Below are 26,031 nucleotides of genomic sequence, written 5' to 3'. Positions count from 1 at the left end.
GAGGGAGTTGGTGTTTGTCCGCATACAGTTTTTCTGGGTCACGTGGCCAGCATGACAAAACCGCTTCTGGCGTATGGAATACTGTGACAAGTGCCAGAGTACATGGAAACACCGTTTACCTTCCCACCACAGCGGTACCTATTTATCTACTCACATTGGTATGCTTTTGAACTGTAGGATGCACTGTTAATGTCATTCCCATGGCAAGAGTGGAGCTAATGGCCCTCGAGTCCCTTTCAGATAAACAGATTTGTAACAGAATATGCTGTAACTACGGTGAACTGCTAGGCATTTAATCATTAATATGATTTCGATATGAAGTTTAAATTGATATAATGTGGGTCTAGTTTCTGGGGAGTTACAGAGCAATCCTAAGTGGGGTTGGGGAACAGTGCAGGGATGGATCCATTGCTGAATCACAAGCCCTGTGAGCTTGCACCAGGCAAAACAGAACAGGTGTGTGTAAGAGCAGTTTTTCTTTCTTTTTCACTATGCCAGCTCCAGGCTGGCATAGCTGAGGGAACAAAGAATTGAGTCCCTTGGGGGATGCAAAGGCTTTGAGTGCAGCAGATCCAAAGCTGCTGGTATACTATCCCCATCTCTCAAATGTGCCATATAATGGCTTTCTGCCTACTTCTGCTGGCAAGAGAACCACCAGCGGTAACTTTCCACCTGTCTGGGCACAGCTGAGGCCTCTGCCATCAGAAACATTCTTTTCCATTGGATAGGTTTCATTCTGCAATATTAAGCCCTTTCTATCATCAACACCATTGGCGGAGTTTCCTGCTATGCCCAAAGCAATTCCCACCGAACCTGTGCTATTATTTCCGACAAGCTTCTTTTATTAGCAGGGAAGGAAATTATGACACGTAAGAAGCTACCACATTTCTTACACATGGATATTCCATTAAGTTGTAGTTAGCTACATTGCTGTCTCCAGAGACCAGATATTATAACTTTTATCATTAGTAATTAATCTGCATTTTGGGGGGAAATGTTGCTAATTATTTTTGAATTCTAATTGTGTGTGCTCTCTGTGTAGAATGCTGCGCAAGTTATTAACACAAAGGAAATTATTAGTTTTTGAAAAGCAGCCAATAGATGTACGTTCTGTGCATAATCCTTTTTTGTTTGTTTTTAAAGGACAATATTGCCATAAAAAGCATGATTACCAAATATACAAGTAACATTTATCCCCAAAATTAAATCCAGATAATATTTGTTTGCTGATTAACAGGCTGGCTACAAACCTCAAAGAACTTAATCCATTGTAGTACAGTTAACTCTCAAACTATCCAGCCTCTTGGTCTGTGTGCAGTTAGCATTTTGCTTCAAGGAAGTAACCCTCTATTTTCTATGCAGTACTTGGAAGAACAGGCTAACACGCTAGAAGTGTGTGTGTGTGTGAAAGAGAGACAGTCAGAGAGAGAGAGAGAGAGAGAGAGAGGGAGGGAGGGAGGGAGGGAGGGAGGGAGAGAACTCACCCATCAACTCTCCCTCTAGCTTGATTCAAAATACCCGCTGTTAAACAACCTATTTTTTGAAACACTTATAACAGATTTGTTTGACTTTCAAGCCTGTTCCAATACTCAGTCCTGTCATGCTCCCGTCCCTAAGACACAGGGAGGGTTCAAGTCTAAGACTCACTCCCTTATCCCATCCCCACCTACCACTGAAGTCAAGCCCTCCTGGGCACCTTTGGGGCACCATACCTGAGACCCCCAAAGAGTCTCTTTCAGACTTAGTTTATTATCCAAAGCCTCAGGCACCGAGTCGGGGAAAAGGAAGTATGATTAAATTGCATGTAGAATCATAACTTCCCCTCTGTGGCCTAGCACCTCATTCAGAAATATTTTTTAAAGTGTTCTCATACATTTCTCACCCCCGCTTCCCGCTCTCTCTCTCCCACAAAGGTCAGAGTTGATCTATTAACTGAGACCAAGCGTACTGGATCTGGACAGCCTTGATGAAGAACTGGCAAAGGAGACTGAGCCCAAAGAGCTTTTATCATGAATAGCAGGTCTTTTCTCCGACTTCGCCAGAGGCATTCTGAAAAGGGCAGTGGGTTCAGTCAGTCAGCACACAGACAGAAAGCAGATATTGGAGAGAGACACTCACATTGCTCTATTGTCGATGGTCATATTCAATTTTTTGTGCACTTTCAAAGCCTTTATATTGAGCTACCCAAGAACTTATTGCTGCCCGTTTACTTGGAAATGCTTTGACTAAACTTGGAGATATACATTATTATCAGCAGTAATAGTACAACTTGTTATGTGACATTTTTGCCCACCTGAGTCACTGTATTCCCTCTCACTACATCAGGAATGGGAAATCTGGTGCTCTCCAAATGTTGTCAGACTACAGCTCCCCCCTTCAGTTATGATGGGCCATGCTGATGGGACTTGGAGTCCTGCAATATCTGGAGGACCAGAGGCTTCCTAGTTCCTTCCTACAATTTTTTCAAATGAAATTTTGTGGAATTTCACAAATTAAGCAATAGGGCAAGGAAAGTGTATTGGGGCAACAAGTATTTTTAAAAAAATACTTCTGCCTCAAAACATCTTACAATCTCAAATAAAAAACAACTCTGGTCAGCAACCTTGCCGCTGCATTTTGAACCATGCTCTCTGGAACCCTGCCCACCATGGCTAATTCAAGCTAGCAGGGGAGTGGGGGTTATCTTTTGGGAAGCCCTCCCTGGACCCTGAGGTACTTGACAACTACTGATCACCTCCTAGGCCATGTTCAACATCCTTTTAATGTGCAAGCCTTGAACAATTCAGCCATGTTACCTGAAAGACCACCTGGCCTGTAAGAGCATTTATACCATCTGGAGGAATTCTACTTGTGCTGTCACACCATACACAGTCTCATAGGGCAGTGACCTGAAAACGGGCATTTTCTGCTGTGGCCCCTGTACTGTAGAATGCTCTTCCCTCTCTGCCTTATGTGAAGCAGCAATTGTGAATTGTTTCAAACATCTTATCTTTTTGCCCATGCGTTCCTTGATCCACAAGAATGGACCCTGGTTTATGTGTCTGAATTTCTGTTCCATTTGCTTTCATATTTCCGTATTATTGCATTGAGCTTCTGTTTTTCCTTGAATGATTTACTGCTTATATTTTAGACTCTGCACCATTGAATATTTCTGAAATATTAAGCAGTTTACTAAGCCTTTTAAATAAACGAAGTGTCTGCTACAGAGGGGTTTTGGACATGATTCTCCTGGGGAAGAGTCATTAGTTCAGTGGCAGAGCATCTAGTTTGCATGCAGAAGGTCCCACTCAATTCCTGGCATCTCCAGGAAGGGCCAAGAGAGACCTCTTTCTGAAACCCTGGAGAAGCACTGCCAGTCTGTGTATCTCACTACATCAATCCTGAGATAGATGGACCAACTTAGTGTAAGCATCCTGTGATGGTTCATCCCAGTCCTCCTCTCTAGACAAGTTATACCACAAATATGTATTCCCCCCTCTCTCTACCAGCATTATTTGATGTAGTTAGAAAAACTGAAGCCATGATTCAACCCATTTTCAACTGTCCGCATCCTCCTTTTGCATACCTGGGCAATATGACACGAAAATTGCAAAACCATAGCTAGAGGTCATAGTTTGTTGAATCCAGCCTGAATTATTTGAGGAGGTAAGTGCCAGCAATAAAATTTAGGTCACGATTCATCCTAGCTGTATTGAACCCAACCCACTGCATTAACATATAGATTGTTAAAGATATGTATGGTCTAATATGAGCTACAAATAAAGCTTGGCATCAAAGAAGCTATTTAAAATGTATCTCCATCATCTTATGCTAGACATCGCTGCTGATTTTCAGGTCTTACATGTATATATCAGCCCTCAAAGTAGAATCCAACTGTTCAATTTTATTATCAAGTGTTTCCTGTAGAGAAACCATCCATTCCTCCAGGCTTAATTTCCACAGGCAATCAGATTTGAATTTGTATGCCAATTTAAGACTCCAAAGGGGCTCCATGAAGGAAAAGTTCAAATACACTAACAGACTGAGTCCTCTGGCAATGTCTCACTTAGAAGAGGAAAAGAAACACTTTATTGTCAGATCTGTGTGCCCTTCCCTTTTCAAACAAACTAACCAAGCCTTCACGAAAAAGCCACTGATCAAAACCACATAATAATTAAACAAGTACACTAAAATAGGAAAGGAAACTAGAACATTGGTGAACTGATCTACACGACAACGCATATCCATATAATCATATTTCTCAAAGAGATTCAAGTGAACATAATCTAGAAAAGAAACTTACCGGTAATACATGCAATGTCATCCAGCCATTTTCCTCCACCCACCCCCAGCTGCCTTGTATCCCTTGAATAACTAGTCACAATAATTCAAACTGTATCAGAGACAGTGAATCTGGGATTGCATATAAATTCAAAGTCTTTTACGTTAATTTGACACTCAGGGTGTGTTATTTCATCTAGTTCAGAGGGGTTTACAAAGGAAACAAAAAACAAAAACCCATGGTGTATGCCTTTTAAAAATGGGCAGAGAAACTTCTGCAGACTATGCAAACCAGCAGTTTTTGATACCGTGGTCTTTGATGACATACCACTCTGTTTTCATAGTTCCAGCAAAAGGAGTTTTTCTGCTAGATCAGGCATGGGAAACGTGTGGACTACAACTCCCACCATCCTTGACTATTTGCCATGCTGGCTGGGAATGGTGGTAGTTAAGAGTCCAACTATACATGTTCCCCATTACTGTTCTAGATAAACCAGAAAGTATGCCAGGTGGATTGCATTCAGCTTAGGGGGACAGATAAGTTATTACTGAAACCTGGTACAAGGTTTTCAGTATGTCCTTATGAGTGGCTATCTGACTCATGTCTTCTGATGCCAATAACTCTTCACTTTATTCAACTGTGTAACCCATACCCACCCACCCACCCATATTGCTAATTTAAAATTAATAAATAAAATAGGATAAACCCTACAATAGTAGGGATCATGTATGATTGTTTGAAAAGACAAATATCCCAGTGATGTTCTTTTCAGTTCTTAGAACAGTTCAAAATTGTCATTTCAAAATTTATTAGCATTGTACAAAAGACAATGCATATTTGATGAAAGAGAAAATTGGGTTTTTTTGTTATATCATACTTTTTTGCTGGACTGGGAATGACTTTGACTTCTATCAAAGTTTTGCTTAATGGGAAAATATTGTATTACTTGTCTTCCCCTTTTTATTCTTTTCTTCCAAGATTTCTTTCAATATGGTCAGAAGTAATCTTACTTCAAGGTGTGTGTGTATTTCTACCGTGGCAGAATATTCATTTTATATAGCACATTATGAGACCCTAGAATTATTAACAAAATTGACTTTTCTTGTTGAAAAGCAGGGGTAAGAATATTTCCCCCTTACTATTATTCTAATTCACTCTGTCCTATATCTGGTGCTCCTAGGTCAGTGAAATCCTATACAGATCTACTTCGTAAGCTCCACTGAATATAACTGAACTTACCAGTGCTTTTTTCTACAAATAAATGTTTAGGGGTACTCTCATTTTGACTCAAGAAAATCACCATTTTATAGTTCAAATCAGGAAAAATAAATACAGTAAATGGACAAAGGTACCAAGATTCACAAAATGTTTAGGGGTATGCGTACCCCTGTGTACCTCCAGAAAAAAGCACTGGAACTTATGCCCTAGTAAGTGTACAAAGAATTGCAGTCTTTGGAGTGCAATTCCATACTGAGTTACCTGGAAGTCATATTGAATTCAACAGGGCTTACTTCTGAGTAGCCTTATACAACGCAATCCAAACCCAAGGTCCACAGGGATGAGATAATTTTGATTTAGTGAATCTTGGGCATTCCCACTTGAGCCAGGCCGTAAGTCTCTTACTCCAGCACAGATCAAGATCTTTTGAATGAGCAAGCTCCTTAAAATGACATAATTTATGCCAGTGTAAACCCCATAATGAATATTCAAGGGATGTGGTGAAGGCAGGACAGGGCAAGGAGAGACTTACACCTATTCCAAATGCTGTTCAGCTTGATTGTGGGACCTAGGGCCCAATCCTTGAAACCTATACTCACCTGCTGGCTCAACCTGGGGCTCCTAAATGGAGTTTGGGATAAGGGTAACTTACACCGGTATAAATTACACTGGCCTAAGTTACACCAGCTTCCTATAGTTAGGACTGCTGTTAGTCCTTATAAAAGGACATCCTTATAAAAGGATATCATATAGAGGAGGGAGAAAGGTTGTTTTCTGCTGCTCCAGAGAAGCGGACACGGAGCAATGGATCCAAACTACAAGAAAGAAGATTCCACCTAAACATTAGGAAGAACTTCCTGACAGTAAGAGCTGTTCGACAGTGGAATTTGCTGCCAAGGAGTGTGGTGGAGTCTCATTCTTTGGAGGTCTTTAAGCAGAGGCTTGACAACCATATGCCAGGAGTGCTCTGATGGTGTTTCCTGCTTGGCAGGGGGTTGGACTCGATGGCCCTTGTGGTCTCTTCCAACTCTGTGATTCTATGATTCTATGATTCTAGTCATTTTCAAACATACCGCTGCACATTGGTAAAAGACCACCCCAATATAATCCTGATACAATAGCAGCCAATCACATCAAATTTGCTTTTTATTTTCTAGCTCATATCAGTAAAAACTGCATGCACTCTCTCACACAAAAAATGATACAATCCTACATACAGCATCAATATTTCTTCTTTTTCTCTTGCAGTTTATCATTGTGCATGTCTGCTTTGGTAATGTACTGGGGGAGGTTTGCAAAGGAGGAAAAGGAACAGTAGCAAACTATGCATGCACAGTGTTTTCCACAAAAATTGGAAAACAACAACAAAGGATAATTCCTAATATTCCACTTCAGAAGCAAGGCCAGCTGAAATTCCGGAATGCTGCAATAATTTTGGATCAGATTTTCAGGAGCATCCTTAGAGAAAGGAGGCACGAAATCACTGTGTAATTTATATTAGGTAGGAAGTGTATTACCAGAACAGTTCAACTTCATATATAAATTGTAAACGTAGTCTGCTGCTTAGATTTTACTGGGGATTTTATTTCAACAGATAAGCTCATTGCTCTGCTGAGACACATAGTATCAGGTTCTTATATAATTGCTTGAGATATTTTATCCATCACATATAATGAAATCACCCTGTGGAAACAAAATCCCTTTCCTCAAATCTCCGGCTGCTACTGAATGAGACCAGCAGTCTTTGGCTATCACAGCAAACCCTTTAAAGTTGCTCAGATGTCTGTCTGTCTGTCTGTCTGTCTGTCTGTCTGTCTCTCTCTCTCTCTCTCTCTTTTTTTAAAGGCAAGTAGCATTTACTTTTTAGAGTAAGTAACTGCCAAGTATGGGAAATCCAATGAGGAAAGAACAAGGGCAAACTCACACGCACCTGCATGTTCACACCCATCTCAGAACAACGAAAATTTCCAGGCAACGTGCATATAGCACACATGGAACAAAGCAACACTGCCATTGCAAGCCAATGCTGCTGCCACTGTCAAGAAGGAAATGCCTATAGGAGGTAAGCTCCCAGAGAATCATAACTTCTTACTACAAAACATTTTAAAATAGTAATTAAAGACAAAACAACCAATCAGCAAATGTATGAATGAAGTTCAAGCATGCAACGAAAGGCAAGGTCTAGTGGAAATTCTAAAGTATTAATCCATTAAAATAAACAAACACATTTTTTAAAAGAAGAAGAAGAGGGGCTTCCACACATACCAGAAAACAATTTGAAGGCATTCCCACAAATGGGCGGCAAGCTCAGAAACAGCACAGATCCATTTTCCACTGTGACATTTCCCAGAGTAAATTAGAGCCTTCAAAATCCTTTTGGAGCAGCAATTACCAACCATAATAATGGATGAAAAAAATATATGAAGATTTAAGTTAATAAGATATACTACAGTGAACATTATGGATAAAATTTTGAATTCTAAGGGGCTTCTTAAGAGTGTTCTCCAAAGATGCAGACCCATTTCTGAATCAAGCTGGGTGGGGAGTTAATACTAAAATTTACTTATTTAAAACATTATTTTTTATCTTGCTGTTCAGATGAAAATAGGTAGAGTGGCTCACAATTTTTTCTCCATGTTGCAAGTTCAATATAGTAACTTTGCAGTTCAGATTCTCTGCCTTCAGGCTTGCAGTCTAAAAAGCATGGCACAAAAGGAAGAGAGTTTGGAAGATGGGAAGAAACAAGCTCAGACACTAGCCTCTGTTACGAAGTGCCTGCAATGACCAGCTGGGATGGAACAATTCAGAAAGAAGTAGCCAAAGGTTACTGGTCTTTCAGCAGTACCAATGGAAACTCATCACACCCTTCCACATATCTTGATGTGCATTGGTGAAGCTGGTCTCTTAGCTGATCCAATAGAATTCACCCATGGCATTCAGGCATTAATAGCAGGCACCACCTCCGTGTGAACATCTTCATCATGAGCATGGTTTGTTCCAGCTTCATGGCTATTTTTCAAAATTACAAATAGCCCTTCCTAATAGCTTATATTTGAGCTGGATACTCTGCCCATTCCTAGCTCTCAGGCAAGCCTGAGCAGTAGGCTTCCCCACGGAGTAATCTCAGATTAACAGTAGCCTTGTCCAGCTAGCTAGGCCTGGTAGCTCCTGTCTGCCTCTCCTATCTCCTCTGCTCCTGTGGTGATGGGGTGAGGCTCTCACAGCCAGAAGTGAGCCCAGACTTCTTGTTTAGAAATCTCTTGTCTTCCAGCTGGAATCTTGGAGCCCGAAAGTTCTGCAGGAATGAGATTCCTCTGTGTAAGTGGAAGTGGCATAGTGGGCTGCTTCCTGCACTCCCTATCCAAGGAGACCCCTGATTCAAAGTTAGGAGTGAACTGACACTATGTTGAAGATGCTGCACTTCCACAGTATAGTTGAAGGGTGTGTTCTGCACCTCTTCCATAACCTTGCTGTGTTTCCAGCCTGCCATTTTTATTCTTACCACTGTGCTTTTAAATTGTACAAGAGGGCTCCATCCATCCATCCTCCACTAACCTCATTTAGGAGCAAAGCATAGGCTATAATTTTGCCTTTTTGGAAGCAGACAGATAACTTGGGGCTAATTTATAAGGCAGGCACAGTCAAATCTAACTGGCAATGTGAACAGATGATTGTTACTAGGAGGAACAAGAACCATTGCCAAAGCTGCAGACATTCACTGTTGCAAACAACAATGAACCAGTGTGAAAAAAATATTAAGATTTTAGGGCTTTTTCTTTCAGGGAATATTCTCTGCCCAAATCCCTTTTCACATTAAAAATGCTTATTGGACATTATAAGGCCCAGGCACACACACAACTGAGCGTACCAATTAGTTTCAGCTTTCTGACATATGACAGCTTTCCAGTTTGACTTGGGTCCTAAACTAGTTGCCCAAATACTTGCCAGTGAGGATGGCTAAAATAACAATAACACAATGACTCCTGCCCTTTCATAAGATGAGACATGTTATGCACCAGTCCTCAGCTTGGATCAAGATCAAATTAACAAGCTACACCACAGTCTCCAAGTCCCAGCCCAGCAGCAGGTCAGGTTGACACTACCTCGCTTTCATAAATACTTTTTGAAAGATAAACATAATCTGCAAACACAGTCCATATATCTGAACATAGACTTTTTCCTGCTAATGCTCCAAGACTTCAAAACTCCCAGAGCATTCATTCACACACCGTGCCTTAAAAGCTCCAGAAAGAGCTGTTACAGTAAGCTGTATCATTGATCAGGAGATTAATGGCAGATTGGCATAACAGGCTACCCAGGCTCCAAAAGCAGCTGTTACAGACCACTGACATGATAGACTGTGGATAACAGGCCACCCAGAGTCTATTTTCTTTCCTCACTATAAAATTTCAAGCCATGGCAGAGCCCTTCAAGGATGCGTTGAGGCATAGTGACACTGGAAACACTTCGGTGCACTTCCAAGTATCCTTTCAAGCTCCTTGGCCAGCGCTTTAAGTGATCTCAGTGACACGGAAGCCGTTCTGAATGGGTCATTTTCACTTATTTACCCACAATGTTAGGCTTTATTTGGCACATTACCTAAAGCCAGCCACTTAATTCGAAAGAGTCCCACTGACATTAACAGAGTTACTAGCGTATTTTACAAACCTCAGCCCCCCCAAGTTGAATATGCTAAGCCACTTGAAATAATGCCAAATTGGCATTTGCAAAACCACAGGGAAGGGAGGGACCAGGGCAGGGCATTCCTCTGCCACTCCACTCTGACCCATGCCTTTCAAAGGACAGAGAAAAGGAGAAGGAAAGTCTCCTTCCCACCTGTCACCTGACCCTCTGCTATGACTGATGCCTCCAAGCAGACTGGAGGTACTTTGACCAGACAGTGGAGATAACACACAGTCATGGTCAGGTGGCCAGGTGCTTAAAGCTGGACTGATGGGGAGGTTTGGACGAGTTGGCTGTGCTGCAGTGCTTTTTCAGGAGGGGTGGATCCTGTGTCCCTGATCCACCATATGGACAGCCAAATGCACCAGAAAGCACATAATTTTAATGTACAACATAAATTGAGATGTAGCCTAAATTCAGGTGGTACCTGGGGTCCTCATATGGTGGAGCAGCAGCATATAATCCTCTCCATGATGTAGATGATAGCACACATGTCAGGGCCTCCACATAAATGTCTAATTGCACCATTATCCTATTCACACCATTTCTCTAACTCAAAAAGGGGGGGGGGGGATGGAATTGTGAGGCAGAGGGGGGGGAGTACAGCAATGAAACCCTGCATGATGTTCCGAAGAACCCCTAGCTCATATGCTGTACCGTCTGTTTAAGGGAGAGGCACACTGTTCCACAAAGGGCCATACCTCATTGGTAGAGCACTTGCCTTGCATGCAGAACATTGTAACACTCAAGTCTCCAGATAAGGCTGGGGAAGACCCCTGCCTGAAATCCCGGAGAGCTATTTTCAGTCCGTAGACAATACTGAGCTAGACAAACCCATATCGTGATATGGCTGCTTCTTATGTTCTGGCTCTGTCTTCTTTCTTAAAAGTGCTAGGAGTGTTTTAACTTGTAGAACTAAGTAGCTGGAACGCTTAGATTTGCAGACTGCCTTCTCCTCTATGTACCATCACCCTTTTAAACACGTGCTATGTTATGAGCCTCTTAAATCAGATACACCCAGCAGCAGCCTCCAGGATTACTGAAGCACTTCCCATGAAGCAAGTTAAGAGACAGGATCAAGAGCACGTTTAGATAATAATGTCATTTGCATGAGCCCAGAAATCCAGAATGTAACATTTTCTGACTGATCTGAACCCTGTATCTAATATTTTCCCACTGAGACCGGATAAATCTCTTAGCCTGATATATTCTCCAGTGCATCACAGTGGGCTGATGAGTCCCCTGCGGTTGAATTACTGCAGAGTGACTCTCAGCAAGGTCATAGTTCTGTCTCTTTGCTCACCTTCTCAAAAGTGTGATTCTGAAAGAGACTCTTGATGATGCTTTCATGCCGATCACAACTTGACTAAGGAAAAGAGACTACTTAATTGCCTGGCTCTTTAAAAATGAGACAGGAATATCCATTCATTTCACAATCAGGAAGGCTCTGCTCCCTTACATGACAATGCCTTTTAAAAATAATTTCCCATTACAAATTTCAGAGTTGAAAAATTAGTACAGTGATGGTTTCCCCCCAATGAACAATGCATATAATAATATCGAACCCTTGAGGAGAAAGTACATATCCATTAGGCAATAGCCAGAAGATTTTATTTGAATCTGTCTACAGGAGGTTTTGCTTTGGTCATGATACAAATCATAGAAGCTACTATAGGCAGACCTCATTTTATTGTGCTTTACAGATATTGCTCCTTATGGGGCAGCCTGTCCCACGCCCCTCTTCTGGCCATGGGAGTAGAGATGGCTAGGACTGGAACCCAGTTTTTCCTCTCCCACCCCTGCAGGCAGGGGGGCTGGTTTAATAGACTACAGTATATTGTAAACCTAACTTTTGTATGTATTGGGGGGGGGAGAGAAATTGTTCAGTCCAGAACCGATCCTGCAGTATCTCTGAAGCATGCCTGCATTTCCAAAGCGGGGGGGGGGGCCGCGGGGGGATGCCACCTGATCATATGCAAGTTTTCTACTGGAAATGGGAAAATCTGTCATTTTTTGTTTGTCTCAGTTTCTCATATTTCCAGCTTAAAATTCTCCACATTTCCACATCTGTTGGTGATTTTTTTTGGTGTGTGTGTGTGTGTGTGTGTGTGTGTATTCAGCATTTAGTGCAAATTTCTTCTAATAAACACATTTCTATACATTTTACACACATTTTACCCAGGTATACACAATTGTGTAAACATTGCTGAAGAACTGCATTGGAAACATTCATCAAATATCATATTTCAAAGGATGGCTGGGTTTTGCCTATCAATCAGATAACACAATTTCCCAACATTTGATTAAAAATGCATATAAATATGTGCATTTTATGTAGAGAATGAATTCAAAGGTAGTAGCATTTCTAATGACTAGATCTGCACTATACTATTTCATGAAACACCAAAATCCTGAGGTAAAACTCAATCATGTTGTCTAAGATCGCAATCTAGATATTTATAGTGCCCCTCATCAATTTAAGTGCTCAACAAGATAATAAAAAACCTACCATCATAATACCCAGTGAAAATCCTACTGGATAAAGGTATCACATGTTCAGAAGATTACAGCAATTGGATTCTGGTTATCAGAACATAGGCAAGGGTATTCCCAGGACTGAGAAATACCCAGATGTATCTTGGCTTCTAATCATAGATTAAAGTTAGAATTACAGTTAGAATTACATGATATAATCAAGGATTATCTTGGAGCAGGTTTTCCTCCCAAGAAAAAACTAGAATGCTGCAGAAAAAGGTGCAGCCAAGCTATCTGGCTTCATTCTCCATATCAGCCGGGACTCAATATGAATCCTGGAAGAAGGTATTCAGAAGTATTTTCTTTCCAGTGATGGATTGAAAACAACTTTTAAACCTTTTTAGAGTACTTATAAATCCCACCAGCTACCACGATGTTTTCAAGAGCAGAATTTATTTTGTCTGCTTTTAATTATGCATGGTGCCAGGCCCCATTATAAATGCAGTCACTGTTGCAATGATCATAGATGAGACTATAAATGCACACATAATCCAAAGTGATGTAGCCTGATGATTACAACATAATACGGAGAGTTTAGTAATCCATCAAATTACCTACCAGCGGTTGCCTATTTCCTGTAAGTAAAAGGCATCCTAGAGGCAAAAAGAAGTGATGATCCCAAAAACGTATTAGAACATGACTTGAAACAACATGTGACATGAGTCATGCTTCAGCACATATAGGAGAGGTTTGGAAAACTTTAGGGATTGGTCTGGGCTACTGTGAAAATATTCAAATATTATCAAATGTTGTCTCTGAACATGAATGTTAATACTCAGAAAGGAAAGAGTTAGTGTGTGAACAATGGCATCATGTTTATTTCAGCCCTCCTGTGGAAAGAAAACAACAACAACCGCAATCTAACAAAGTTATACGTACATTCATAAACTTAAGAAAATAAATGGGAAAGGTGCTTAGTTCAACTGTGGCCATTAGCCATAAAACCGGAAAGCATGCAATATGCATAATTCCATGAAAATGTAAATTAGTTTGCTACAACAGGGCAAATTTGATTTTTACCAAGGCAACAAAACTAGCAGTAGGGATATGTAAAATCCCCATGACAAGTGTTGCTACTCTAACATGCTCTTAGCTTCCCTCCTAATTCCACAGGTGTTTTGGTCCAAGAAGATGCCTCCAAATGCATTTCAAATGTCACTTCGGGGTGGGGCTGGGGACTGGTGGCACTGCAGCTAAAAATCAAGGACAAGATACAAATGACAAGTCAAAACAACAGCATTTATGTAGAAAAGAGCTGACTTTCCATCATGTCGTTGGGCTGGAAGGATCATTTATAGTATTTAGATGTTCAATGAGGCATTTATCTTATTTTTCAAGGGTCATTTTCATGCCACAGCAGTGATGTGACTATTCAGAGGCAGGTTGTAGACATGTTATGAGAACACACATGGAAAAACTCCTACCTCAACAGAGTTAACTTCTATGTCACTTTTAAAATGTCGATGTTATCTTTTTTCCTGAATTGATGACCTTCTTCAATCATAGTTATGTTAAAAATATACAATTTGAGACAATTTAGTATTTCTGTTTAATTTCTCTAAGTGAGTCATGTTGCTTTTTGATAGTCATTACATTTTGACAGTCTCTTACCGCTACTTCTCCACTGCAGTTTCTTGACTGGCAAATACCAGCTATTCTGTTTGGAATCAGAACATCTTCCCAGCAAGATGGACCCTTAAAAAGAAAAGAGATATATTTTTTATTTTAAAAAAATCAGAAGAAAAGTTTCACTTACTCTGCTTTGGAATTTTCCCAAAGAGATAGGAAAAGAAATAAAAATAGTGCTTAAATCAAGAAATAACAAAAGGAAAGAGGAAACCCTATAAAGATAAAAAGATAACAAATCCAGAACATACAGTGAAATGTACATTAAATGTAAAAGCACATTGCAGAAAGATATGGGATTCAAAACTACAGGAATGTGAAATTAAATGCATTCATGTTGAGTTAGTTCCCACTGCCATAAATCAAATACACTGATGCAAATACACTTTAGATACTATTACTTCTGGTATAGTAGCTGCCAGGGCTCACCACACTGAACATATTTCACCTGAGATAAAAGATCTTAGGCAGTTTCCACTTTCTGGGCACAATGCAAAATGCTGAGTTCTGACCAATGAAGCGCAAAAGAGCCTGAGTCTGAGAGATCCAAGGAACATCTTTATCCTATGTGAACCTGCCTGCCCAATGAGATCTTCATCAGAGACCTCACTGCCGCTGGAGGTTAGGCAGTCAGAAATCTGGAGCAGGGTCTTTTCTGTGGCAGCTCCTCAACTGCCGAATGTCCTCCATATTCACTAGGCACCATTTATTTTGTCTTTCAGATGACCAAGAAAAACAGCTGAATTCTCCCAGTGCTTCAGGAAGCTAAGATGAGAACCTTTCTGTTACTTTACTGCTGCTCTTATGTACGGTATGTTGTTTTGCTTGGAGGGAATTGGTTTCATTATGAGATCTTACTGTGAGACAGTTTTCACTGTTTCTAAGACAACTTAAGCACTTGTTCTGATGAAAATACGAGGCATGGATTTTTTTAAAATAAAGAAAAAGGGGAAAGTGTATGCAAGATATATAAACCACCAAATAGGAATGCCATCCAGGTGCAGGTTCCCCTATCAGACCTTTACATGGAGGTTAGAGATGGGGCATTCACACACTCACTGAAAATGAGGAGCACAATTTCTGAAGAGGGCTAATGGTCAATCTTTACTATTAAACATCTGAGAAAGAATTATCTGTGTGACTGCAACAATTCTATTCTGAAAAAGCAATTCTTAGAAGCGGAATCTATTTAAATGGTATTTTGCATAAAGCAAATGCAATAAATAAATGAGGATTGCAGAAGGAAAACTGAATAATTAAAGCCCAAGTTTACTGCATCCATACGCAAGTTGTAAACTATGGTAATAGTATTTTTACAAATTTCCAAAGTTATAGAAGGTTCACAGACTTAAGTGATATTTTGCTGAGACTTTGAAATTCACAAGAAAGAGGTTGGTATAGATTTTGTGTTTAAAATTTGGTCACGGTTTTACTTATTACTTACAAATAATTTACTATTAACATATGAACAACTGAATACAGGGGAGGGAAGAATTATTTATCTTCAGGGGAAGTGGGCAGGCTATATATGCTGCAAATATCCTTCAGCTGCCATGCTTCAACTTGAGGTTTCTAGCTATGGAGAAGCTTTGTGTTTAGTCCAATTGTGAGTGTAAGAGATGGTCCCTTCCTCCAGTAGCTTCTCAGATCTGCTAACCAAGTCCCTGCACTGTTATAGTGCACAGATGCTATGTGTAGGTGCCTCCTCAATCTTACAGAGTATCACAGTCCCTGTGATAAGAGTGCTAAAACAATGCACAGGAACACATGCATTTATAGGTAAAATGCCACACAAAAGGATTATTGAGGCAACCATACAATTACATTAATATTGCCTTTTTGCAGTTGTGTGTGTGTGTGTGTGTGTGTCTTCCTTCAGATCTGCCCTCTAAACCCACTTTCTCTGTGAACATTTTGGTTCATCCTTTCAGTCCTCATCCCCAAACAAAACAATCTAAAATTCAGCACAGAGGGAAATACCAGAGAAAGGAAAGTGAAGACAAGGGTAAATAATAGGAAAAGAACATGTATTTATTTTGGTCACACAGACACTCAGCCTTGATTAAATTAAGGTTACCAGACTGTTTTCAATGAATCCAGGGACACTTTTCTACTTCAATGGATTTTGTATGGGGACTGATTTGTAAATCCGGGGACTGTCCCCAGGAAACGGGGACATCTAGTAACCTTAGATTATCTATAGATTATGCTTTTAGAACCAATCCTTATCTTGCCTGAGCAGCATGGTTGCTACTTCTATGTGATCACAGGAAAACTGCATAGGAGGGGCATATTTTTTAATACACACACACATACTCCACACTAATGCTACTGACCTTCAGATGGCATAGAGAGTGAGTGACCACACCACAAGCCCCACCCACCATAATTTCTGCATTTCAAACTTCATCAGAGCAGCACATACCCCTGAAGAAGCAATTACACGAGAACTTATTATTTATGTGCTATGATAGCTCAAGCATCTGTGCCACTAAAGGTGTAGGACTCTGCAATGTTTCTACAATTCCAATGTGGATTGGTATGAGGGCATTCGATCTACTCAGGTGTTGGGTGATAAAGGAGTTGTCACCTGCTTCCAGATCCTTTCCCTCAATCTTTGCACTTCTACTCCAGGTACCACTTGCTCTCTAGGGGAATCCACCTCACCATTTCAAGAACCTCTGACAGAAGTTGTACTGTTTTAACTGCAGCTGAAATGAGGAAGTTTCAGTCACCTTTTTTTTTAAAGAAAACTGCTCGAAAATGTACTAGAGAAATTCAGTAAACTGACAAATTAATCAAATGCCATGATTGAACTGAGTTTTTGACCTGCAAAATCAAAGAAAGATCAGACTCAGGTCAGCAGAAGAAGTCAGTGATTCATCAAATAATTTGAACCATTTAGAAGGTATGAAATGGTTGTGATGCTTCATTGACCAAACCCAAAGAGCACTCACTAATGGTTCCTCATTATGCCGGGGGGAAAGGGACAAGTGGGGTGCCGGAGGGTTCTGTTCTGGGCTCATTGTTGTTCTACATCTTTATAAATAACTTGGATGAAGGAATTGAGGGGGTGGTCATCAATTTTGCAGATGACACCAACAGTGTCAACAATGTGGTGCAGCGGCAAAAAAACTAATGCTATTAGTTGGATGGTCATCTGTCATGGACGCTTTAGTTGAGATTCTGCATTGCAGGGGCTTTGACTAGATGACCCTTGGGTCCCTTCCAACACTAAGATCCTATGATTCTATTCTAGGCCGCATAGTGTCCTGCTCAAAGGAGGTAATAGTATCACTCTATTCTGCCTTGGTCAGACCACACCTGGAGTATTGTGCCCACTTCTGGGTGCCACAATTTAAGAAGGATATTGACAAGCTGGAACTTGTGCAGAGGATGGCAATCGAGATGATGAAGAGTCTGGAGACAAAGTCTTATGAGAAATAGTTGAGGGATTTGGGTATGTTTAGTCTGGAAAGGAGGAGACTGAGAGGAGGCATGATAACCATCTTCAAATATCTCAAGGGCAGTCCCATGGAGGAGGGAGTATGCTTGTTTTCTCCTGCTCTGAAGGCTTGTTCCAGAACCAAGGGATTCAAGTTACAAGAAGCAACTCCACCCCCATCATTCTGCCCGGACACTGAGGTCCAGTGCTGAGGGCCTTCTGGCAGTTCCCTCGCTGTGAGAAGCAAAGCTACAGGGAACCAGGCAGAGGGCCTTCTCGGTAGTGGCACCCGCCCTGTAGAACGCTCTCCCATCAGATGTCAAAGAGAGAAACAACTACCAGACTTTTAGAAGACATCTGAAGGCAGCCCTGTTTAGGGAAGCTTTTAATGTTTGACTGACTATTGTATTTTCATATTCTGTTGGAAGCCACCCAGAGTGGCTGGAGAAACCCAGCCAGATGGGCGGGGTATAAATATTATTATTATTATTATTATTATTATTATTATTATTATTATATTAAACTTCCGACGGTAAGAGCTGTTTGACAGTGCAACAGATTCCCTTGGAAGGTTGTGGGCTCTCCTTTGGAGGTTTTTAAGCAGAGGTTGGTTGGCCATCTGTCATGGATGCTTTAGTTGAGATTCCTGCATAGTAGGGGGCTGGACAAGATGACCCCTGGGGTTCCTTCCAACTCCACAATTCTATGGTTCTATGAGTTTGTGTGTAATATCGTCAAAGTGCTGGAAAATGTAAAGTTCATCACATGTATTAATTAAAAGTACCCAGAAAATCCATCACAGATGTCTTTAATTTTAAATGGGAGAAATTACAAAAAACAAGAGGGTTAGTTAAAAGGATGATTTTTTTAAAAAAATAGTAAGAAGGGTCAAGTCTGTTTAGCAGGGTTATTTAAAAACAATATAACAGAGGCTGAGGTTAGAAAAGGCAACAACCCACCTAGAACAGAAGGCTAAACTAGACAGAGCTGTTGTCTAATCCAGCTAGGTAATCCTTGTGTTCCTAAGGTGCATCAATTTACATGCATCACACACTTCATGCCAAAAAGGGCATCAGATCATTTCCCCACTTCCTTTATCAAAAACAGTACCTCCCTTGTATACTGACAATGTACAATTCCCCCATTTTCAAGCTCTATGTGTAGTATAGGAATAGCATATTCAAAAACAGCCCATCCTTTTTCTGATACAAAACTATTATAGGAGGCAAATTAGGTTTCCAATTTTTAATGTATTCTTAACAGGCTTAATTTAGGAGAACCATGCAATTATCGTCATCTGTTCAAACACCCTTTCCTAGGAATAAACTTGCTGCAGCACAAATGGGGCTTTCAGCAACCTAGAGTCAGCCAATGGCCACATGATATGCTAACTGTTGTGTGATAGGAGATCTCATTTCAATTCAGAACATGGAAATGTATTTGAATAGCCACAGATATTATCATGTAAAGCTTCATTTATTTCACCAGCCCTTATATCTTGATAATTGCTAATCCAACTGGACCACATTTATTAAATGAGATGACACACATTAGATTTCAAGTGAATGCTTGGGTATTATCATAATGTAAACATGATTACTTTGCTCCCAAATATTTGCTTGGATTTTTTGGGAAACGTATCCCTTCTAGTCTGCAAAACCCATCGCAGGCTATTCTGGGGGGAGTGGAAGGACAGTGGACGTGTGGAAGCAGAAGCAAGAAAAGACATCTCTGCCGATTTTTAACGCAGTGTCCATGGAGGTTGGTCATTAACATAATTTCATGCTACGTTTAAATATTAAAAGAGATTTGCAAAACTGACACTTGTGGATTGAAATCTTATATTGTAATTGTTTTGCTTTATTCACAGCAAAAAGCTGAGCAAAAATGGGGCCAGGTAAAAATTCCAATGCCATCTCAGAAATGGCCTGTGGCATGAATTTCATATAAATAAGAAGGTAATTGCTAACCCAGCAGTCCAGCAGTATCTGAGATAATATGTCTGATAGGCCCATCTCAACACTAAAATGTGTATCTTTGTCATGGTGCTCCCACAAAGGGAAGCTTGAAAGCAGAACTTTTGTAACAGCTTTTGGAATTTCTACAACTATTTCCAAGAGCATTTGCCCAGGTTTTAAAAATTTGCTATTTTATCTGACTCAGTAGTTTTAGAATGTTACTCCTCACCATTTCTGCAGAGGTGGCGGCAACAGTGGCCCCTTCTTCTGTTTTGAAGTTAGACTGGTTCAGAAAATAAACTTAACTGTCCCTGACTTTTGTTTAGCTTATTCTCCAATCCAACACAAGCTGGTGGGGAGTCACTCACCACTACATATTTAAAGGATTGCTTCTTACAATACAAGCCTGCAAATCTGTTCAGGTTGTGGTACTGCCTTCCCCAAGAGATCAGTCTGCTGCCCACTTTACAGACATTGTGATGCCAGTTAAAAAATCTTTTGATGAGCATGTAAAATCTTGGATTGCCTTGCTTCCCTTCCTTTCTGAAATTTGTATCTGTTGCTCTAGCTTGACAGTTACTGTCTAAAAGTTGAACTATTTTCAAATGGTGCTTGCTAGCTGACATGGGCACTTCTAGTGACACAGAAATATGGACTTCAAAATATTAAAATAAATCTTGCTAGCATTCAAGAAGTGTGTTTTTGTTCTTCTACTCCAGAAAATTTACTTGCTAAAATATAGCAACACAGCAATCCACAGCTGGAGTCAGCAATGCTTCTGAATACCAGTTCCAGGAAACCACAGGAGGGGAGAATGTTGTTGTGCTTGAATCTTGTTTGTGGACTTCCAACAGGCATCCGATTGACCACGGTTAGAGAACAGGATCCTGGAATAGATGGGCCATTGTCCTGATCCAGGAGGCTCTTGTTCTGTTCTTAAAATGGAATGTTGCCATGCCTCTTCTCATTAAATTTTACTCAGAAGCAGCAACAAGGAATATTATTTGAATCCCAAAACAATTCGCTCACTGCTCTTCTTCTTCTTCTTCTTCTTCTTTGGCGATCACTCGTAGCCGAGGAAGATTGTCTTCCATAAACACGGTTTTAACAATGAGTCTGTAAGTGACTGTGGAGGCCAATTCTGGATCCACACGTCCTTCCACACTGGGGACATTGGTTTCCGGGCAGGAGTTGATCATGGCGTGGATTTGCCAAGCGTGCCTTCCTCTTAGCATGTTTCTCCCTTGTGTCCCGAGTTCGAGTGTCTTCAAAGCCCATGACACCTTCGGTAAAGGCTGTTCTCCAACTGGAGCGCTCGCAGGCTAGTGTTTCCCAGTTGTCAGTGTTTATACTACATTTTTTAGATTTGCCTTGAGACAGTCTTTAAATCTCTTTTGTTGACCACCAGCATTACACTTTCCATTTTTAAGTTCAGAATAGAGTAGTTGTTTTGGAAGACGATCATCAGGCAACCGCACAACATGACCAGTCCAACAAAGTTGATGTTGAAGAATCATTGCTTCAACACTGGTGATCTTTGCTTCTTCCAATACACTGATGTTAGTTTGCTTGTCTTCCCAAGTGATGTGTAACATTTTTCGGAGACACCGTTGATGGAATCTTCCAAGGAGTTGGAGATAGTGTTTATAAGTGGTCCATGTTTCACAAGCATATAGTAAAGTTGGTAGTACAACAGCTTTGTAAACAAGCATTTTTGTTTCCTTGCGAATGTCCCGGGATATTCGCTTACTGCTCTAGAGTAGCACTCATGCAGTGAATGGATTTCAGCCACATTGGTTCACTCAAGAGTTCATTCATGGGCTAATGTAAGAAAGCTTAGGCAATAGACTAATATTTCAGATTGCCATATAATGGCTTAAGATGTTGAAATATGAGTAAACCTTCTGACCATGCAAGTAGCTCCTTTGCTCCTCCCTTTATTGCTGGAGCAAATAAATCAGGAATTCTTCAAGTAACTAACTTTAAAAAGTTTTGGAGCAAGCCAGAATATTATGTAAACTACAAACCTTGTATAAATATTCTGGCTCATTCCAAAGCTATGAATTATTTAGTTTCCCAGTTTGGACAAAACAAGAAAATATGGTTAACAGAATACTTGGGAGCCAGTGTGGTGTAGTGGTTAAGAGCGATAGACACGTAATCTGGGGAACCGGGTTCGCGTCTCCGCTCCTCCACATACAGCTGCTGGGTGACCTTGGGCAGTCACACTTCTTTGAAGTCTCTCAGCCCCACTCACCTCACAGAGTGTTTGTTGTGGGGGAGGAAGGGAAAGGAGAATGTTAGCCGCTTTGAGACTCCTTAGGGTAGTGATAAAGCAGGATATCAAATCCAAATCCAAACTTCCTGGTTTGCTGATTCATAGTGTGTTGAGATGTAATTGTCTAAAAATGGTCTCAGTATAACTTGGAACTGTGCTTAATTGAACCTGGTTTCTCATTCCATTTCACCTTTGGATTGCAAGTTGGATGGCAGGACGAGCAAAAATCACATCATTTATTCATGATTAATGGCTACCTTTGAAGCATTAATCTGTGTGCAAATGTTTATTTTGGTACAAACTACAAATTTTGCTACTCATCTGGAACAAAATACACAGAAACCTAAAATATTAATATTAATGATTTTTTTTGTATTGTTGTGTGAATTGGCTTAAGCAACAACAAAATACCCTTTTTACTAAAGATTCTCCAACCCTGAGGGAGTCCTCTAATCTCTCCCTGCATGTGAATTCTCAGTTTTGAGCACATTTTAACTTAAAGTACTCATAATAAGATATATTTGCATATAAGCTCACCAAGACAACTTAATATACAAATCAAGGACTTTGATTTGCATTTCTGCCATTAACAACAATAATTAGCAACCTTGTCTTCTAAATAACAATTTGTGCTGCGCTGCCATGTAAATAATTTGTGCCACACTGAAGTATACACAAGAGGTAATAAATCAAAGATGTAGGGAAAGCAGATCCCCACAGCCTCTCTATGAATATTCCCAAATAATTAAAACTGGTTTAAATATGGTAACTGATATGCATGACTTTATCTAAAACATTTTTTTGTGGGACTAACACTGTAAGACACCAATAAATAAATAAAATTCAAGTCTCTTCTAAATGAACATGCAGAGAGAAGCAGCACCTAAGTAATCCAACTTTCACTGAAACAAAATGTCTATACCACAGTCCTTAATTTTCTGTATACTATATATATATATATATATATATATATATATTAAAGCTAGATTGGAAAATATTAGTTGCACACTACACATTAGGTTAAAATCCATCCTGACCCCCAAAAAGGTCCAGTTCTGGAAAATGCTCTATCACAGCTCCTCAGATACTGCACTTTAAAACCGTAAAATCAAGATTTCACACAATACCTGAACAAAACAGATTGCTACCTAGTCCATTTTTGATTTTGCACAAAATCAGCATCCATGGGTGTGGGACTAAATATTATCAAGTGTGCCAGAGAGAAGCAAAGAATCTGTGCATGAATTCAAAAAGAAAAATATGTATCCAACAAGAAATGTCATTAACATATTAAAACCATAAAACAGATTAGCATACATATTTGTTATTTATAAAATTTACCAATTACACCTGGAATATGTTACTGAAACATTATTCTAGAGGAAATGCATACATATAAAGAATATAACACCCAATTCATCCAAGAAAAGATTTTGATAGATTTGCTCCAGAGCTGCAGTCAAAGACCCATAGATTATTTACTTTGAATGCATAAGACAAATTGTTTACCTATATAAGGGTAGGGGGCAGGAGAGGGTTCCACCTCTAATGACTGAGAGGAAGTCCCAAATCTTTCAATTATTCCCTGGAAATTATTTTCTCAGCTCATGTGTGTTTGCTTGGGTTTATCCATCATCATCATCATTATTATATCCTCCTTAGCCGAGTTCTCAAAGCAGAAGAAGCTTTTTTCAAGGGAGAATCTGTAGGTGAAAGAAGGTTAAAGGACTTCCTCTTCTCCTCAACATTCTTCACTCAAACACACTACCCAGTCATTCACATTAACTGTCTCCTCTCCTCAGGAAACATGTGTTTACCTGCATAATATAAGCTCCATCCTAAAATGAATCACACATTTCACCAAAGTGTCATATGATTATCTGTTTCTTTAGTGAACCTTAACCCTTGTATATTTGTGTAGCAGCAGGAAACTTACTTTACTATGAGAGGTAACCTATTCCCAGTGGATTTTTTATTTTTTTATTTTTTTACTTTTCCTATCCTGTGTACTCATTAAAAACTTGTTATCTGCTTCCTTGGAATCTGGGCTTAAAACACGCTCATGAGAAACACAGGTTTTGAACCAAGGATGAGAGCAAGCAGCTAGCCAAAAATATGAAGTCAGGTGAATTGTCTCTCATCTTGGATCAATGTCAATAGCTTTCAAGCTAAGGACTAATGATGACAAGGGGCAACGAAAAAACATTTGGTCCCTGATACCTGAATCTTAATTCTAGGAGATACTAACACATAATTTCCTACACCAGCATTCATGCACATGCATCCTTTCAAATCAGAGTATCCACACCAGCTAAAATATTTTGTGATTTATGGCTGGAAGTCAACAACATACTATATCATTTAACTCTGTTGGAACACAAATTTTGTGTGTGTGTGTGTGTGTGTGTGTTACTTTATGAATCACTCTACATACAGAACTGTCTATATCGAATAACAATGGGCAAGTCTTTGTCAATAAGAAGAGACCAGTAATAAGCATATGGCAAGCTAATTCCTTCTCCTGAATTAGAACATCAAAAACAAACAAGGGCTAATCTTATTAATAATCCTGACAGCCAAAGCATGCTTATCTGAATTTATAAACCCCAGAAATCATCATGTTATTTTCTGAAGACATTTCTGTTTTGCCTGCTTATGTTTGGCTTGTTGCTGTGAAAATCTAGCTTTTTAAAAATACAATAAAAGAGAAGGCAAATACTTCATGAAAATATAGAAGCCTATTTACATAATAAAAAGAACATTGTTCTAGCTAGTATAACTGGCCTGTCTGAAATTTTATGTAAAGGAGGAAAACAAAAGAATTGGGAGAGTGCTTTGCTGGTATAAATGTTGTTATATTGTCATTGTGCTGTTTCCAAAAGAAGTCTATAGATTATTAAAGGGTTACTATATATAGTCGTAACTTGGAAGCCGAACGGAATCCATTCTGGAAGTCCCTTTGACTTCCAAAACTGTTGGGAACCCAGGCACGGCTTCTGATTGGCTGCAGGAAGCTCCTGCAGCCAAACAGAAGCCGTGCCAGTTGTTCTGCTTCCAAAGAACGTTTGCAAACCAGAACATTCACTTCCGGGTTTGCAGTGTTCAGGAGCCAAAACTACAAGTGGCAAGGCATTTGGCTTCCAAGACACGACTGTACATGGCAATACTGCAGGAATCATCATCTGGGTTTGCTGCTGAAATCAGTATATTGTGTAGCAGAATAAACTACAAAAATAAACGTACAATACTTCGGCATCTTCCTCTGCAGAATCCCTGTCAGTGAGAGTTGGACCACCCAGTCAGGCAGGTCCCTCTATCAAACCTGCACAACATGAGGCTGTGGACCAGTCACTATATCTTCACTGACAGTATCTTCATTCTCCAAGAATCTCTGGGGGAATTCCAGTTGTTGTCAGCAGCAGGTCAGTAATAAAACACCCAGTGTCAGTGAAGTTAACTTTTTATTCAAAGAAACCAAAACAGGGCATGCCTAGTGATCACAGCAACTCTTCCCAGTAGGTCTTCCCCCAATGAGGCAACTGAGAGTCCCTGCCTTCCCACCACTCTCTAAGGCTTCTCTCCCCGGTAGCCTGAGGTTCTGCTGTCTTGTCTCTTTGCTCCACCCTCTTCATTGCTCTGTGTGTTTTGTGAGACCAGGGGGGAAGGGGAGCTTACTGTTGCTGCAGCAGGAGACGACTCCATGGATTCTGCAGCACCCTGCTTCATCTCTGTCTCCTGACCCAGCTCCTCTCCTGCTTCTGATTCTGAACTGCTCTCTGTCCCAGCCTCTTCTTGCTCACTAAGCCCTGTTGCCTCTTCTGCTTCTGACACCTATTCCTTCCCATTCTGCCCCCTCTTCTCCCTTTCTCCACTCATTGTTGTCCCACCACCTATCCTCCAGCTCTGCGCCTTCTTCCCCTGTGGTATCCCTTTGGGGTTCCCCTGGGGACTCCCTGGCTGGTGCTTCCTGGCCAGTCCATGACAGTTGTTCAGAGCCCTTTCCCAGTGAGATTTTTATCCCAGTTTT

The 26,031-nt window shown here is 40.3% G+C and overlaps 1 protein-coding gene across 3 annotated transcripts in view; it reads right to left on the bottom strand.

Annotated features, from left to right (window-relative positions):
* PRKN (parkin RBR E3 ubiquitin protein ligase) overlaps positions 1-26,031 on the bottom strand; it is a 634,267-nt gene that overhangs the window by 316,691 nt on the left and 291,545 nt on the right. For all 3 annotated transcript variants that reach the window (XM_082215278.1, XM_082215276.1, XM_082215277.1), the window contains exon 5: positions 14,309-14,392. In XM_082215278.1, coding sequence (XP_082071404.1) covers positions 14,309-14,392 — 84 coding nt within the window. The remainder of the gene's footprint in view (positions 1-14,308; positions 14,393-26,031) is intronic.

The sequence above is a fragment of the Podarcis vaucheri genome (genome assembly GCF_965113315.1).
Source record: "Podarcis vaucheri genome assembly, chromosome: 3".
Classification (NCBI taxonomy): domain Eukaryota; kingdom Metazoa; phylum Chordata; class Lepidosauria; order Squamata; family Lacertidae; genus Podarcis; species Podarcis vaucheri.
This window is presented reverse-complemented; position numbering and strand designations above follow the sequence as displayed.